This window comes from the organism of the source record quoted next, unplaced genomic scaffold (genome assembly GCF_019419815.1).
Source record: "Pyrus x bretschneideri cultivar Hongxiangsu unplaced genomic scaffold, Pyrus_bretschneideri_v1 Contig8, whole genome shotgun sequence".
Taxonomy (NCBI): Eukaryota; Viridiplantae; Streptophyta; class Magnoliopsida; order Rosales; family Rosaceae; genus Pyrus; species Pyrus x bretschneideri.
The window spans coordinates 2790955-2809277 of NW_025999820.1; the positions used below are offsets into that span (position 1 = coordinate 2790955).

The 18323-nt window shown below is 36.6% G+C and overlaps 1 protein-coding gene and 1 pseudogene across 1 annotated transcript; both read left to right on the forward strand.

The window, feature by feature from the left end:
- Window positions 1-211: 211 nt before the first annotated feature.
- On the forward strand, window positions 212-1765 carry LOC125473033 (nuclear transcription factor Y subunit B-3-like). The gene is made up of 3 exons (XM_048575257.1): window positions 212-905; window positions 1280-1519; window positions 1695-1765. The coding sequence occupies exons 1-2, from the start codon at window positions 212-214 to the stop codon at window positions 1348-1350; spliced, it is 765 nt and encodes a 254-aa protein (XP_048431214.1). The 3' UTR covers window positions 1351-1519; window positions 1695-1765.
- Window positions 1766-17334: 15569 nt separating this feature from the next.
- Window positions 17335-17877, forward strand: LOC125473140 (annotated as a pseudogene).
- Window positions 17878-18323: the final 446 nt, after the last annotated feature.

Below are 18323 nucleotides of genomic sequence, written 5' to 3' on the forward strand. Positions count from 1 at the left end.
TCGTACACGGGGTGGTACACTATATGTCATTAAATAAATGGTAGGACATGCGTACTAAAAAGTTAATAACTTAAAAAATAAAACTTCTCATATTCCTATTAAAACACGTGATTTAGCACTTGTATTCCCATTACGTAGACCAGGTCATTAAAGACAATATCAAACTTTCTTCTTCTTCGCTAAATTTTGCTGGGTGCCGCGCTGCAAATTCATGGAGTTCCAAAACCAGCACGGGACCAGACAGTCGGGTGGTCCTCAAAGATCTTCACAGATGATTCTCCGATCTTCCGGAGAGTCCTGCGACAACCCAGATCCTGTAATGAATCCGCCCCTGGCCGGCAGTAGCGACAACAACACTGAACAGAGGGCCCCGCAGTGCCTCGTTCGCGAGCAGGATCGGTACATGCCGATAGCCAACGTGATACGCATAATGCGGAGGATATTACCCCCGCATGCAAAAATATCTGACGACGCCAAGGAGACCATGCAGGAGTGTGTGTCCGAGTACATCGCCTTCATAACCGGCGAGGCCAACGAGCGCTGCCAGCGCGAGCAGCGCAAGACTGTCACTGCTGAGGATGTCCTCTGGGCAATGGGAAAGCTCGGGTTTGACAACTACGTCGAACCCCTCACCATTTACCTCCAACGCTACCGGGAGTCTGAGAGTTCCGACCGCTCTCAGTTTGTGAAGAGGGAGGAGCGCCAGCTAATGGACTATTACCCTCCCGGGCACGCTGGGCAGGTTGCAATGATGCCTCCCCCGCCACCATCTTATGGGCCGGGATATTATTTCGGGCCCCAGCATGGCCCTCCCATGTATGACCCCTCGATGATGGGAATGTTTAGGGACTGTTCCTCCTCTGGTGATGGTGGAGGCGGGTCGTCGTCGGCTTCTGGGGCGCAGGGTGAGAACTCGTTGGGGGATTTGACCCGTTTGGTCACTTCAAATGATCACCACAGTTTAAAAAAGGTCTCAGCTGTTTAATTAACAGATGTAATGCATAAATAATTGCAATAGTTTGCAATTAATTAGTAGTTATAAGTTATTGTGGTTGTTGTAGTTTGTCTCTATGTTTTAGCATGGTTGCAAAGTGAGTTTGCTTCCTTTGAGTTCAAGGACAAGTTGGTTCCAGTAATGTAATGAATAACTTCATCCGTGAATGTTCATTCCTTGTATTACATGTTCAATCGTTAACTTCATCCTCTGGATGTTCATTCCGGATATGATATGTTCAATCATTAATGGAGCTTTTCTATTTTGGATACAAGGAGCAAATAGCTGGTTCGGCTTCTGGGGTGCAGGGTGAGAACTCGTTGGGGGGATTTGACCCGTTTGGTCACTTCAAATGATCACCACTGTTTAAAGAAAGGTCTCAGCTGTTTAATTAACAGACGTAATGAATAAATAATTGCATTAACGATTGAATCTGTATTGGGAAAGCTTGATGGGATCAAGAGTGCAACAGTGTCGCCCATTGAAGGCCAAGCTGCAGTCAATTGTATACCAGAGCTCATTAATGTGAGTGAAGTTTAAGGACTTCTCTAAGATGCTATTTTTCCGCCTTTCTTCAAAAAACTCATCTTTTAAAAAAATTTCAAAAACATTTGTTAGACACGATTACCAAACCAAAGTTTTTCAGTAGTGTATTGGTATGCCTTGCGGGCACTTAGCATATGCTGTTTTTTTATGTTAGGTAAGAAAAATTAAGGAAGCTGTAGAAGATGCTGGTTTCCCTGTTTCTGAATTTCCACAACAAGATATAGCAGTATGCCGACTGAGGATAAAAGGAATGGCATGCACCACTGCTTCGAGTCTGTTGAGTGCGCTCTTTGAATGGTCGAGGGAGTAAAAAATGCAGTTGTTGGTCTATCCCTTGAAGAAGCAAAGGTTCACTTTGATCCCAACCTCACTGATACTAGTTGCATTATTCAAGCAATTGAAGATGCTGTCTTTGGGGCTGAACTAGTTAGTTCTGGGAATGATGTCAACAAACTTCATCTAAAACTTGAAGGAGTTGATTCTCTAGAGGATATGACTATTGTCCAATCCGTCTTTGAATCAGTTGAAGGAGTAAGTAATGTTGAAGTCGACTTGGCAGAGAAGAAGGTGACTATTACCTATGATTCAGACCTCACAGGTCCAAGATCTCTTATACGTTGTATTGAAGAAGCTGGCCATGAATCCAAGGTGTACCAGGCAAGCTTGTATATATGTTCCTCCAAGACCAAGAGAAGCTGAGCGGAAACATGAGATTCAGATGTACAGGAACCAGTTTTTCCTTAGCTTCCTATTTTCGGTTCCTATATTTTTATTCTCAATGGTGCTTCCGATGCTTCGCTTCCTCCTTATGGAAATTGGTTAGACTACAAGGTTCACAACATGCTCACTGTAGGGATGCTTTTAAGATGGACTCTTCGCACACCAGTGCAGTTCATTGTTGGCCGGAGGTATTTAATTTGTATATTTCTTTTCTTCTTGTTCTTGTCATGAGTTTTGTAGCAACAACTTGTGAATCAATTACTTAAAGGAGCAAATACTAAATATTGATTTTGGATGTCCTATCAGGTTCTATGTTGGATCATATCATGCGTTGAGACTTAGATCAGCTAATATGGACACCATATATTATGACAATTTTTCAATTCTATGATTGATTCTTTTTTTCTTTCCTACATCTGTTGCAGTTTTGGTTTAAGTTTTCTTGTATTTCTTAAATGTGAATGTACAAGGACACACATATATAAAAGAAAAGAAGGACCGGTTACATCCAACGGTCCTTAGACTAAACCCTAGAGACCAGCTATACTCCTTAATTAAAGGAGATTACACCAGACACTAGATATCAGCCCTACTCCTTAATTGGAGGAAACCAACTACAAGACTAAGAAAAAAATTTACACATAATCTGTCAAGAAACACAAAAGGTGCTGTGCAGCCATGCTGCACCCATGATTTCTGGAATTGCATAATCTGTCTAGGGCATAATTTGTCTAGGGTTGGTAACTCTCAATACCTCCCCTCAAGCTGGATTGAGGAGTATAGTCGATCTAAGCTTGCCTAGAAGACATTGAAAGTGTGCAGACAAAAAAGCCTTAGTGAACACGTCCGCCAATTGATCATAATTGTGAGTGAAAACTGTTTGGACAAGTTGTGACTAAACTTGAGCCCTGATGAAGTGACAGTTAACTTCAATATGCATGGTTCTTTGATGAAAAACTGGGTTTGTAGCAATGTGCATGGCTGCTTGATTATCACTCATTAAAGACATAGGAGTTGTACTCAAGAACCTAGACCAAACAAGAGACTTTTAAGCCAAATCAATTCACATACAGTGGCAACCATTGCTCAATATTTAGCTTCAGCACTAGAGTGGGCAATGACTTGTTGTTTCTTACTCTTCAATGACAATGTTGTCTCCAACAAATGTGCAATAACCAATGGTGGATTTTCTATCAATTGCACTGCCTGCTCAGTCAGCATCAGTGTATGTATGAATCTTAGCGGAATGGTTATTACACATGAGGATACCCCTATCAGTGGACCCTTTGAGATAATGTAGGATCTTTTTAACAATATTGAGATGTTCTACTGTGGGTGCATGCATGAATTGACTGACTAAGCTCACAACAAAGGCAATGTCTGAACGGGTGTATGGATCCTAAAAATTACAAAGCCTAAGTGGCGCGCAGGCCGAGTAACTAATGAGCTAACTACGTCATTCGGTTGATGCGGGGCATGCCAACTCGTCGGCCGAGCTCGGCCGAGGAGTATAATTTGTTGATGTCGCGTTGAGCGCGTTGCTGACTTCTTAATCTTGCGATTGCGGCCGAGGAAGGAACACATCTTGGCCTTCGAGTTCTAGAGCCTGAAGACAAGGCTGCTAGTTCTGCGAAGTTCAATATCAAATTCGGCTCTCAGGGTGCCAAATGTAGTAACCTGGTAACACCTCACTTCACCGAGAAGGCTAATGAGATGACCTCTGCCAATAAGAATTCGAAAATCCTTCTTGACCGAGACTTGGATAGATAACCATTCGGCCTCGACGCAGTGCTGTTTATCCAAACTGAAAGTGCTTCGGGAACGGCTGATTCTATAGCAACAATGCTGTTTATCCAAACTGAAGATAATTGTTGGTTGTCTTCATAGTGCTATTTATCCAAACTGAAGATGTGTTGGCGAAAAAGAAAATAAAAAAAACTCAAAGTGTTTAAGAGGTTTGTGCAAGGCAGTTGTGTGTTGAATTGGAGGTCCCTTCGCATTATGTGTAGCTTTGTATTTATAATACCGAATCGCATGATGGCCGCCTTGTAGAGCCTTTCTTGTGAACAACAAATCACGTCTTGATACTAAACAATAATCAACCATTTTGAGCAATCCCTATCAACAAAATTCGCGGCATTCATGGCTGAACGAGTTACTAAGTGAATCTGGCTTCATAAAGGTCTTCATGCTGACTCACAGTATAACAAGCATGCGCTAATATGCTAAATCTTTTAGCGTGAAAAACCAAAGGTTAATTATCTTATTGTTGTCATCTTATCATCATCATCATCCAAAAGGTCTTCATGTTCCTTCATAACAACCTGATACAGTCCCACTTCAACTCCAGGTCTTGCATGCAATCTCTATTTCCCGTAGATGTGATAATGCATGCAATTGCATTATCCCATTTAATTAAAATAACATGGATATTCGGTGATGATAATTACCCCATCTTGCATGCTTCATCATTTGATGTCGTGCCTTGTAAATTGCAGTCGTATCATTCCACACACCATTGCCAGATTCTATCAAATCAATCTCTCAATGATGCATCACTCCACGTGGCCAAAGAAATACATGAATAAGACAAAGGCATATGCCCATTATTCCATTTCATTCAAACCGACTGGGATCTTAATTAATATTAAGTTAAAATAATTTAATATACTATTAAAAATAATAATTATGATTAAAACCACAATATTATCCCTCAATAATCATAAGAAATTACCTTAACAACTCCATGAAGGTCTAGAACTCTACACATTCAATGGCCTCGATCGTTTGGGCCGATGGTGTAATTTTGGGTCCAAACAGGGTGCTAGTAAGATAGATAAGCTTGCCAGCCAATCTTTGATAATAGGTGACATTCTTGAGTGCCTCGCCATTAGTAGTAAGCTTAAGTTTACTGTCAATTGGGGTGACAACTAGCTTGCAATCAATTGGGGTGACATAATTATGTTGGTTGAGAAACAAACCCCGTTAAGAGGTTGCCATCTCAATACCAAGAAAATACTTCAACTTCCCAAGATCCTTGATGGCAAAGTTTTGATGTAGGGAGGCTTTCAAGGCTCCAATTTCAGATGCATTGTCACCTGTGATAATAAGATCATCTACATAAATAAGGACCATTAACTTCCCACGGGTTCCAGTAAAAACAAGGAAGAATCAACATTACTTCTGAGAAAACCTTCCCTTTCCAACACTGAACTAAGCTTGGCATACCAAGCTCTTGGTGATTGCTTTAAACCATTGATAGTCTTGTACAATTTGCACACCATGCCATTATTTGCTGGAAAGTAACATGGGGGAATTTGTATGTAAACTTCCTCCTGAACCTCTCTATGAAGGAAAGCATTTTTAACATCTATCTGGTATAAGGACCAACCACAATTGACAGCAACAGAAAGTAGCACACACACTATGTTCATTTTTGCCACTAAAGCAAACGTTTCTTTGTAATCAATCCCAAAGGTTTAGGTGAAACCATGAGGAACAAGTCGAGCTTTGTGTCTTTCTATTGAGCCATCAATCTTGAGTTTAGTTTTGTAAACCCAACGACTCTAACTGCTTTCTTTCTTGGAGGTAATTGAATGATACTCCAAGTACAATTTTCCTCCAAGGCTTGAAGTTCTTCAGACATGGCTTTCCTCCAGTGAGGGATGAGATTGGCTTTTTGAAAAGTGTTAGGCTCTACAAGATTTGAGACTGAAGTAAGAAATGCCACATGAGAATTTGAAAAACCTATGATTACTTATTGCTTCAGAGATGGGATGTCTAGAAGCATAAGTAACGTAGTCTACAAACTTGGCAGGAGCCTTCCTTTCTCGAGGTGGATTCCTCCTAACATCTTGAGAAGGTTGGTGAGTGAAGGGTTGAGGTGTAGCCTCAAGATCACCATTTCCTTGTGAGTTGGGTTAAGAAACTGTTGAAGTTGTGGTTTCGAACATGACTTCTTACTCTTGACTATCATTGCCCTTTTAAGAATCATCATGACTCAAAAGCTTAGTGTATATAGGCAATAGAAACAAGTCACACAAAAGCTCCCCCTCACATGAAGTAGGACCTTTTTTAAAGAATGAAGTATATTCCTCAAAGCAAACATCTCTGGATACAACACACTCATTAGTGACAGGATTAAAACATTTGTATCCATTTTGAGTGGAGGAGTATCCCATGAACATGCATTTGACTGTCCTAGCATCTAATTTGTCACGATGTTGAGTTTGCACATGTACAAAACAAGTGCAACCAAAAACTTTCAAGTGTGACAAGTTTATTAGTCTATCTTTAAGGGTTTCATATGGTGATCTGAAACCTAGAACATGACTAGGAAGCCTATTGATCAAAGAGCTGGCCGTAAGGATTGCATATGACCAAGAACTTTTGGGTTTTTTAGAGGTTAAGGAGTAAATTACAACGGTTTTAGTTGAAGGGCAGAGTTGCAAAAATACAACACTACCATTGATATTTACTTCTATTATATTCACCAAAAATTTTATAGTGCTCCAGAGTATAGGATATTTTAGACGTTTTAACCATCTGATCTTAGTTGTTTGTTTTTAAACGAACAACCAACGTTGAAAAGACCTTGAGTATCTAATACCTTGACACACAGTTAAAAACCTCCTATATTTACAATTCAAGTTAAATTGTTTATGTATTTCAGCATAACAATTCCAGTCTTTTAGATCTTATGATCTAAGGAAATTGTGACCATATAATTTATGTGACCATAACAAAAAGATTTGGGGTTTTATCACAAATGACCCCTGAAATTGAAAATCAATCAATGTAGTCCCTGAAAATAGGTGTCGCAAATCAATGTGATCCTTCCGTCATAATTCTGTTAAAAATTATGTTAAGTACTGATGTGGCACATAAATAAGTCCCACAAGATTTACAGGTTTTTATCTTAAATGGTCCCTGAAATTGACCCACATCATCAAGATTGTCCCTGAAATTGACCCACAGTATCAAGATAGTCCCTGAAATTGAAAATTGATCAATGTAGTCCATGAAAATAGATGTCGCAATTATGTAAAAAAATTTGTTATGTGCTAATGTGGGTTTAATAATTAATTAAAATAGTTGTCTAAATACCTTTCTGCACAATGAATTTTTTTTTCTTATAGAAGGGCCTACTATAATGAGAGATCTCTTCCATAAATTCTCAAAGACACAAGACTTAACCAAGGCCTAAGAGGGGGTGTGAAAATAGTTTTTAACCAACAATAGACGCACTTCAGGTATAACCTCATTATCTCAAAGCAGACCTCATTGTTCTTTGCATCACCGTATCATCACGGAAGCGCTGAACAAGCTCTCCAAGATTAAGGTTGTGAGGATGTTGATTGCGTAAATATTAACAGTGATGTCCTAGAAGTCGTTGCCACTCGGCCAAGCTGTCACCAAAGGTGATCTAGATCCAAGTTCAATTCGGTGAAGGGTGTCGAAGTGTGTAAAGATGTATATTGAATTTTTTTTTTTTTTTTTTTTAGAGAATAGAGAGCGAATGAGGTAGAGAAATGTGGATTGGGACAAGAGGTGCTTGTAGGATTGCATTGATCAATTTTCAATTTCAGGGACCATTTTGATCTCATAGGTTAATTTCAATGACCATTTTGATGTCCCGAGTCAATTTCAAGGACCATTTGTAAGAATAAATTACTTATGGGGCCCATTTATTATGTGCCACATCAGCACTTAATATTAATTTTAATAGAATTATGGCTGAAGGACCACATTGATTTGCGACACCTATTTTCAAGAACTACATTGATTGATTTTCAATTTCAAATACTATCTTGATGGTGAGGGTCAATTTTAGGGATCATTTATGATAAAAACCCAAAAGATTTTGGTGCAGGAATTTGGTTAGTAGAATAATGATAACCATTCAATCTAAATAATAACCAATTAGAAAAAGTTCGATAATTTGTGGTTCATTACTATGTTTCTCTACTCCCACCTCCACACATTCAATTCCTATTTTGCTAGTCAAAATAAAGAAAAATGAGAAATTCTAAGGAGATCTTAAAGTGGGACTCTTCATGTACTCTTTGTCATCCGATAGTTTAATGTCAACTCTCATGCGAACATTATAATACATTGTACCGAAAACAAGAGGTGGCAGAGAGTCTATGGAAAGTCTCACATTTAAGAGAGTTTCCTTAACATTTCTCAAGAAGCATTGAGCCAGTTGGCTGGCATTACAAGATAAATTCGTCAACTCAAGGGGTTAATTTATTGGAAAGTTAACAAACATTTGGAATTTTAATTCGAATTTCAACTCCTACGCATATGTGGTGTATAGACACTATTTAGTGTACTATTTGACATGAAAGCTAAAAATATGTTGTAGCCTCAAGTGGTAAATAGATTACAGGAAGAGAAAAATTAATTTGTTATAAAAGTGTCGTGGAATACCTTCTATTATTATTAGTTGGTCAATTTGATTTTCAATTTGATTTTTTTTTTTCTATTCTACTAAATGTTGCAAATATAAACTACATATTAATAGAACCTGGTTGTCAACTAAAACTCCAGAAAATTACCATTCTAATCCTCTAATCAAAATTGAATAGAAATAAAAGCTATGAAAATTTAGTAATTACTGAACACAAATTTTACTATTCTTTACTTGAACCTCACAATCATGTAATAATAACAAGCCATATTTTTCATTTTGCATGTTGTTTTTGCTTTGTGGTTTTCTGTGTTATGCTATGATATTGACAGAATGTTACATCTGTCTGTTATCCTTGTGCGAAAGTAGTAGTTGCTTTAATACTATTAAAGTGTCATAGGATGCACCAGTAACCGAGGGCCATAAGGATAATGGCCTACTACAGTTGACAAAACATTCCGCTTGTGTTGGTAAGAAACATATGTTACGTTAGCTTTTGTCATCTTAGTCGAGAGTGGAGATGGTCTTGTTTATACTTGAACTCTTCTCAACTGGCCACTGAGTATCCGCTAATCAAAACCAATTTTTAGGAAATTAAATAAGATGATCTTGCAGATTGGTTAGACTCCGTATATAGCTATTTGGCAATGGTATCATCATCACCACCGCAGTGACTCTATGGCTATTGAACAAGTTATTCAGTGTTGTTGGAATATAATTATGATAACTTGGTTTTCACAATATGTGTAATCATATGTGAATGTACACCATGTACTAATATACATATGATTGTAGTGAAATAAGTAAGTTAATTAATAAAGAAAATAATATAATTAATTAATTCTAAAAGATATGAACAGTTGTATTTCAACGTGAAAAGTCGTAAATTCCCATGAAGAATACAACTCCTCCAGAAAGGTTACTTCTATCTCTATATATTTGTCAAGTTCTTTCTGTCAGATTCATTTAATTCCATACTCACTCTTTGTTCATATCTTCACACTATATTGTGATTGATAGTCTAAGTGACATCCATTTCCAAACCTGTGACCCAATTTCTAGCATTGGCCTTAGAGCCTAGTTTTCATGAATCATAACAATTTGCCTAGTTTTCATCCGAGGACGTCTCAAACTACATTTGATACTTCCTCTTCGTCAAGTAATGAATCCAGCAATTTTCTTACTAAGTTTCAACTTGAGAAGAAATTAGGGAAGAGGATGTTGGTGTGTAAGGAAAATATTGAACTGATTTGATCGAAAGTTCAGAATCGGCATTTGAGAATTTTTTTGCAGAATCCAAAATGAACGAAAATACCTAAACGTTCAAACATTATAGCCTGTTTGAAATCCCATCCTACAACCCGTTTGAACCCAAGCTTGAGTTAACCCAACAATTTGAACTATACTTACCCACCCCGTTTCGTTTGATAGAGAATAGCAACAATTAGAAATTTAACATTCAAATTCATCAAGTTCACAACCAGAATATTACCATCAAGAAGAATTGTCTCTGCCATTTGTGAATATCCGCCAAGGTGCGAACCAAGTTCTTTTTAAAGGGACGAAAGTGATAAAAATAGTCATTTTCATGAAGTTTTCCAGCGGGCATTTTTCCCTAGATGAAAAGAAGAAGAAATTCTTGGATTTAGTGACTTTGCAAGTGAGCAAAGTGTGAAAAAAAAGGTCAATCTTGCAAGAAACCCAACAAGTTCAATCCCTACGTCCTTTGAAGTGGGCTCCTCTTTTAGCAGGCCTAATTTGAGAAACCCCCTTCAGCCTTTTTTTACAACCTTGGCTGCTCCGTTCAATTCAAACAGAGTTGCAAAGACCAAAAGTGGAAGCAAATGTTTGATTTTAGAGATCTAAGAATTAGAGTGTTCAATCATTTGGATCAATATAATACCCGTTACGGTTTCATATATCTCGATTTGGCACAAAGAGAAATTTCAACTGCAAGAAATTTAAGTGGACCAAGGCCACTGAGAATTGAAAGAGAATCTACTAGACGAGAAAAGACTACTTTGTGCACGAAAATAGTGAAAGAATTGATCACGTCTGGCCAAGTAGACAAGCAAGAAATTCGCGAGTCTTCTATCGACGTGATCGCCTGAACAAGTACTCTTCTTTCACTGATTGGACAAAGCCTCTATGAGTGTGTGCGGCTACTACTAAAAATAAATAAGTTTGTATCTTTTATTTTATTGTTTAGTCTTTAATTTATTAAGAACATTTAGTATTTGTGGCTAGTAATAATTAAAAGTACACTAGTAGTATTTGTATTAGTATTCGTATTCAAGTTTGTATTAAGTGTTGTGTTTGTTTTGTAATTTTCTGAGCAATGGCAACTAAATATTCCAAATCCGAAGTACGTTAATTATCGAATATGGAAGAGAATGGTCACTTATCTTTTAAACCATGACAAATCTTTGAAATGGGTGGAAGATAATGAGTTGGCTAAGGCCACAATTCTCAATTACATGGAAGATAAATTAATACCTCTCTATTAAGAATATGATTTGGCCAAAGAAATCATGGATGTACTTGAAAAGAAGTATGACCCTAAATCTCAAACATACATTTAGTTATTGCTTGAGAAATACAATGGGACAAAAATGGAGGAAATTGATTCTATGGTCGATCATATTACTAAAATAGAGGTCATGGCAAAAGACTTAGCCAATGCTGGTCATCCAGTTTCCGTTAAAATGCAAGTTAGTGTTCTTCCTGCTAGCCTCCCAAATTCTTAGGAAAATGTAGTTACTTCCATGGCTTATGGTCAAGTGGAATTAACAATGGATATTGAAGAAGTTCGTAAAAATTATAGGAAAAAGGAAATTGGACAAGGCAGAGCGAACCTCCTCATAGTGGGAGATTCTTAGAAAAAACAAGCAACACATGCCCAAGCCACATAGTAGTAACAAGCGCCTGGACTTAAAAAATTTTGGACACCGCAAGTAGAACAAGTTCAAAGAAAAGGAAAGTGCATGTTACAACTGTGGAGAGACTATAGGTACAAGTGCCCAAAACATTTCAAGAACAACAAAAATCCTAATGGACTGATTTTGACTGTCTCCTAAGCACTCATTGCTGAAGATCAAGGACAATGGTGAATAGACTCAAAAGCAACTCGTCATATATGCAAGGACAAAATTTGCTTCATCAACTACAAGGAGAAAGCACTAGGAGATCATCGGCTCTACATGGGCAACAATACTTATGTCGATGTTTTGGGTGAAGGAGATTGCAAGATCAACAATAGTAAATCTTTCATTGTGCTTAAAAATGCTCTGTTTGCACCAAATATTGGGAGGAATCTTGTCTCTATCTCTGTTCTATAAAAGAAAGGTGTTGAGACCAGGTTCATGATTGGTAAAAGGGGTGTGATATCCACACACCCCATTTTACTTCTCACACACCTTTTGAATTTCGGGCGTTGGATTGGATGAATTGAAGAAGATCAACAGACAGAAATTATCAAGGGGTGTGTGAGAAGTAAAATGAGGTGTGTGGATAGCACACCCTTGGTAAAAAGGGTTACATTTATGTAAGGGGAATAAGAGTCGATGATATATACTCAGTTTGTATTAATAAAAGCATTTCTTCCGAGTATGCCCTTGTCTCTACTATTCAAAATTTGTCATGTTTATGGCATTTTCACATAAATAAAAATAAAATGATATGCATGAGCACTGTTCTAAAAATCTCCACCTAGGCGCTAGGCGGCTCCGGCCACGGCCCCGATTAATTCCTAAGTATTTGAAAATTAAGAAATGGCGCCTAGGCCCTGTTGAGGGGCCCCCTAGACCGCCTAGCCCGCCCAAACCCATCTAGGTTGCGATTCACTTACACAGAAAATAAATAACTTTCATTTTGCATTTTATTATTTTTTTCAATAAATTGTAAGAAACTTATTGTAGACTTAAACAAACCCACATTATATGCTTGTTCTTTATGTTTTCACTATGTTCCAATACTTCATAATATATATGTCCTTCTATTTTGTAATTTATGATGAAATCATTTATATGTAAAGTACAAACTGACACTTATTTACAAGAAATATAATATATTTGCATAAATCCACCTAGTCTGCCTAGGCGCTAAGCCCTAGCTCGTCGCCTGACTAATGCCCAATGTCTTTTAGAACCTTGCGCATGAGTAAAAATGGAATGCTGCTTCAAGTAAATGCAAATGATTTTGATACACGTGAATTATGTATTAAAGAAAAAATGATTAGAAAATCATTTTCTCAACATTGGACTTCTACCAATTTACTTGAGATAGTGCATACAGATTTATGTGGACCATTGAGAAGTAAAACCCATAGAGGAATGAAATATTTTGTGACTTTCATCGATGATTATTCCCGTTATGGACATGTCTACTTCTTGAAGCATAAATTGATGCCTTAGACAAATTTAAAAAGTTCAAGGTAGAAGTAGAGAACCAATTTGGAAGATCCATAAAGACCCTTAATAGTAATAGAGGTGAAGAATTTGAAGCCTTTGATGATTTTTGTAAAGAGAATGGTATAAGGCATAATTATACTAGGCTTATACACCGCAACAAAATGATATTGCAGAAAGAAGTAATCAAAGTCTAATAGATATGACGCGATCTATGATTTCTTTTGTTGATTTACCTCTACATTTTTTGGTAAAGCTTTGTCTATTACAACATATATATTGAATAGAGTTCATATAAAGGTGAAGCCACTGACTCAATATGAATTATGGTGCGGGCGAAAACCCGATTTATCAAACTTAAAAGTTTAGGGTTGTAAGATGCACATCCGCATTCCAAAACCATCAAGTGATAAATTACAAGCAAAAACTTTGGAATGTAAATTCATAGGATATCTTGATAATAGTGTCGAATATAGGTTTTACCATCCTGAGAAATGATTGATCGAAAGTAAAGATGCTTTTTTTTTTATTGAAAAACTGATTTGGTTCATCCAATACAAGAATTGGAATCTTTGGAAAAAGAAAATTCTCCTACGATAATCAAGATTTCCATCTTGATTTAGACTTGCCTCATGATCATGATACTAGTAATGATCAAGTAGGAGACGTAAACATGGGTTATCATAACAATGTCGATCATGACACACACAAGGATAATGATCATGATATTATCACGGAATATATAAATAGTGGGAGAAATGATCAAATAAGTGGGAGTAAAAGAAAGAGGGAACCATCTTGAAGATTGAAAGATCACTTTATTTTCAATCTTGAGAAGTAGATCATTCGATGAGAGATCCAGACCCAAAGAACTATAAAGAAGCAATGGATAGTTTTGAGTCTGAACAATGGCAACAAGCCATGAATGAAGAACTAGATTCCATAAAGAAAAATGAAGTTTGGAAATTGGTTGATCTACCTAATGGAAGAAAGCCCATCGGTTGTAAGTGGGTACTTCGTAAGATGTACAAATCAGATGGTACCCTGGATAAATATAAGGCTCGACTTGTAGCTAAGGGTTATACTAAAAAACCTAGTATAGATTTTGTGGACACTTACTCTCCAATTGCTAAGTTTACATCCATTCGGATTCTCATGGCAATTGTTGCTAGAATGGATTTAGAACTTCATCAGTTAGATGTCAAAATTGCATTCTTAAATGGAGATTTGAAGGAAGACATCTATATGTTTCAACCCGAAGGATATCATGTCAAAGGACATGAAAACCAAGTTTACAAATTAAGAAAGTCGTTGTATGACCTTTAACAATCATCAAGACAATGGTATTTAAGGTTCCACCAAGTCATTATGGAAAGGGCTTTAAAATAAATCCATTAGATCATTGTGTTTATTCATGGGAGTGCCAAGATAATTTTTGTATGTTGTCACTATATGTAGATGACATCTTACTTGCAAGTAACTCCATATATATTATTGAAAAGACTAAATCAAATATAGGATCCAAATTTGAAATGAAAGATATGGGTGAAGCATCTTATGTTCTAGGAACTCAAATTACTAGGGATGAGATGCCAAAACACTCTATTTATCTGGATAACATATTTAAAAGATTTAATATGCCAGATTGCAAGCCAGTTAGTACACATGTTTGTAAAGGAATGATACTTTCCAAAAATATGTGTCTGATACAGAAGCAAGACATCATTGATATGAAAAATGTTTTGTATGCCTAAGCAGTTAGAAGTTTGATGTATGCTATAACTAGCACAAGACCTACATATGTCATGCAGTTAGATTGTTAAGTAGATATCAATCCAACCCTAGAAAGCAACATTGGATGGCAGTAAAAAGAATTATTAGATATCTAAAAGGCACCCATTGTATGAAACTTTGTTTCGCAGACGACTTGGATGATAGAAAGTTAACAAGTGGAAAAACTGTCTTGTTCGGTGGAATGGCTGTTTCTTGGTTAAGTAAGAAATAGGGTTGTGTTGCAAAGTCTACCATGGAAGCAGAATATATATCTTATAGCATAGTGGTAAGTACTGCAGTATGGGTGAAATGCTTTATGGATAATTTAAATATAGGTATACTTAAAGAGCTCGTCAATGTGTTTTGTGATAATAAGTCTGCCATCTTTTTGATAAAGAGTGAAGCAAATAGTTCCAAAAGAAAGCACATTGATATTAAATATCACTATATACAAGATATAGTGGAGAGATGAAAGGTAAAGATCGACTACATACCCTCCGAAGAGATGGTGGCCAATCCGATTACCAAAGGAATGTCTCTAGAAAAATTCAGAGAGCATGTGACTACAATGGGTTTTCAAAACATCTGGATGTGTTGTAGTATAAGACGTGCGGCGGGCATCATTGTATGGTTGCAGGGAAGCTTGAAACATGGACAAGTAGATACGACTCTATCTGATTTTTTAGTACTTGGTTGGTTAAAGATAGAGGGCACTAGCGAGATAACCAGGTTATAATAAATTGTCTTGAATGTAAAAGTCATTATAAACTTCAAGAAATAATTTATATAACATTCTGGTGAGAAACAAATATGTATTGTTTTTCCTAGTTACTTGGATATGATGTTATTTTACTAAAGAGTAAAATGTTATCAGATAAAGTGGAATGGTGCACACCAGGTAAAGAAGCCACATATTTGATGTTCTATCGAATTTGTTTATGAGTAATACTCGTGAGAAAAAAATCAAAATAGGAAACTATTTATGTCATCATAATTCAGTAAGAGATGTTGGGATATGATTATGATAACATGGTTTTCACAATATGTATAATCATATGTGAAGGTACATCATAACATTGGTGTACTAATATACATATGATTGTAGTGAAATAAATTAATAAAGAAAATAATATAATTAATTAATTGTAAAGGATATGAACAGTTGTATTTCAACATGAAAAGTTATAACTTCCCCTGAAGATTACAACTCCTCTAGAAAGGTTATTTCCATCTCTATGTATTTGTTAAGTCCCTTTCTATCAAATTCATTCAATTCCATACTCACTCTCTGTTCATTCCCTCACACCATATTGTGATTGATAGTCTAAGCAACATCCATTTTCGATCCTATGAACTACCCAATTTCTAGCAAGTCTCTGACCTCTGAGTTTGATATCAAAGACTTAGGCCCCTTACACTATCTTTTGGGTATTCAAATTTCTAGAACTACAGCTGGTTAAAGTATGTGCATGATTTGTTGGTTAAAACAGAAATGGTTGACTCTAAACCTTGTGATACACCTTACCTGCCTTATAATAGGGTTCATAAAGATGATGGTGAACCCTACAACAATCCTGCACTTTATAGAAGTGTTGTGTGCTCTGCAATATCTCACTTTTACCAGGCTAGATATAGCCTTCTCAATCCATCAAGTGTGCCACTTTATGCAGTGTTATGTGGTTTCACATTATACTATAGTCAAGAGGATCCTTAGGTATCTAAAAGTTACTATGACTTATGGTCTGTCGTATTCTAGTACTGATTTGGACATCAAAGCTTTTAGTGATGCTAATTAGGTAGGGGATCCCAACGATAGAAGATCCACAACTTGGTTGGTTGTGTACTTGGGAACCCTAAACCCTAAATTCTCTAATTCAAACAGATTTTTGCAGATGATATTCAAATGAAGATTAAGAGAAATTGAAAGGGTTTCAATTGTAATTTTCTACGTTGAAAATACGCTATTCACAAGTGGGTGAGATAATGCATTCCCACGAGAGAATACAAATACTATCCTATTATTATTTTTCTTCTAGGTGTAGCCCGCAAAGAAAAATATGAAAATTAAAAATAAATTGACATTCAAAGTTCAAACAGTCACTAACTAAAATTGACAACATGTAATTATGTTAATTAGTTATAAGTTATAACGCATTAATATGTTAATTAGCTACAATGCACTAATATTGTTAATAAACTAATTAGATAAGGGAATTGTTATTGGCACTTCAAATTTCTCATTCTACACTCCAAACTTTCTATATTTAGAAAGAAAAATACACTTGAAAGGAGTGTAGAATGAGATTTTTGAAGTGCCAATAACACTTCCCTTATATAAAACCTTTGCAATATAATATAGGAAACCAATGAAACAACAAATCAGAAAAACAACTTAACAGTTTTATGTTATTTCAAAGTACGCTGAGAGGCTTCTGATCAGCTTATTTATACAACTTACAAGTTGAGGCAAAGGGTACCTATAATTCGAAAGAACAATAACAACAATGGGAAGCAGAGTAACAATTTTATTTACTTTCCTATGCATTAGCATATGTCTTGAGGCCGCAAAAGCTTGTCATCATCCTATCCTTCGTGCTCCGACAGCGAATCCTCAGGAATTTTTTAAGGTTCACAACAACACACGACGGAAAATTGCCTACCACCCTTGCAGTGGGACAAAAAACTAGCAGCGGTTGCTAGGGTTTACACGAAAACGAGAGCGACCATAGACTGCAGGATGGTACACTCGATGAGGCGTTATGGGGAGAACATCTTCTGGGGTGGCGGGAAACAACCGTGGGGGGCGAGGTTCGCGGTGAATTCGTGGTCACATGAGAAGTTGTTCTATGATTACAAGACCAATAGTTGCAAACCGAGCCACATGTGTGGGCATTTATACACAATTGATGCGGAAGGACACTAAGCGTCTGGTTTGTGCACGAGAGGTTTGCAGCAACGGAGCAGGGGAGCTCGTCATATGTAACTATGATCCACCTGGGAATTGGGTTGGAGAGAAACCCCATTAGAAATTTAGGAGGTGCATGCATGAATTACAGCTAGCACTTGAAATTGGATTATTGTTTTGATGATTAATTGATCATTACCAATAGTCTAATTACTTTATTAGAGGTATAATGTAAGAATTAATTATTGTAACGGGGGTATTGACACAGTGTGCCATGTAATAATATTATGAATCGAGGTTGCCTGTTGACCCCACTTTACAAAAGAGAGATGATTTTTATACATAATTTTTTTTTCATTTTTATTTTTGTTCCTTGATTCTCACTCATTTGATTTGTTCAATTTAAAATTAAAAAAAAAAATTAGTATCTGGTCCTTAGTTACTAATGTTCACTGACTCCTTATTAGTTTTTAAATTTTGATCGAAATTCCTAACATAAATGTATTAATGAATTCACATGTCAGTTACATAATTTTTTTTAAATTAAATTTGATTTAGGGTTTTAAT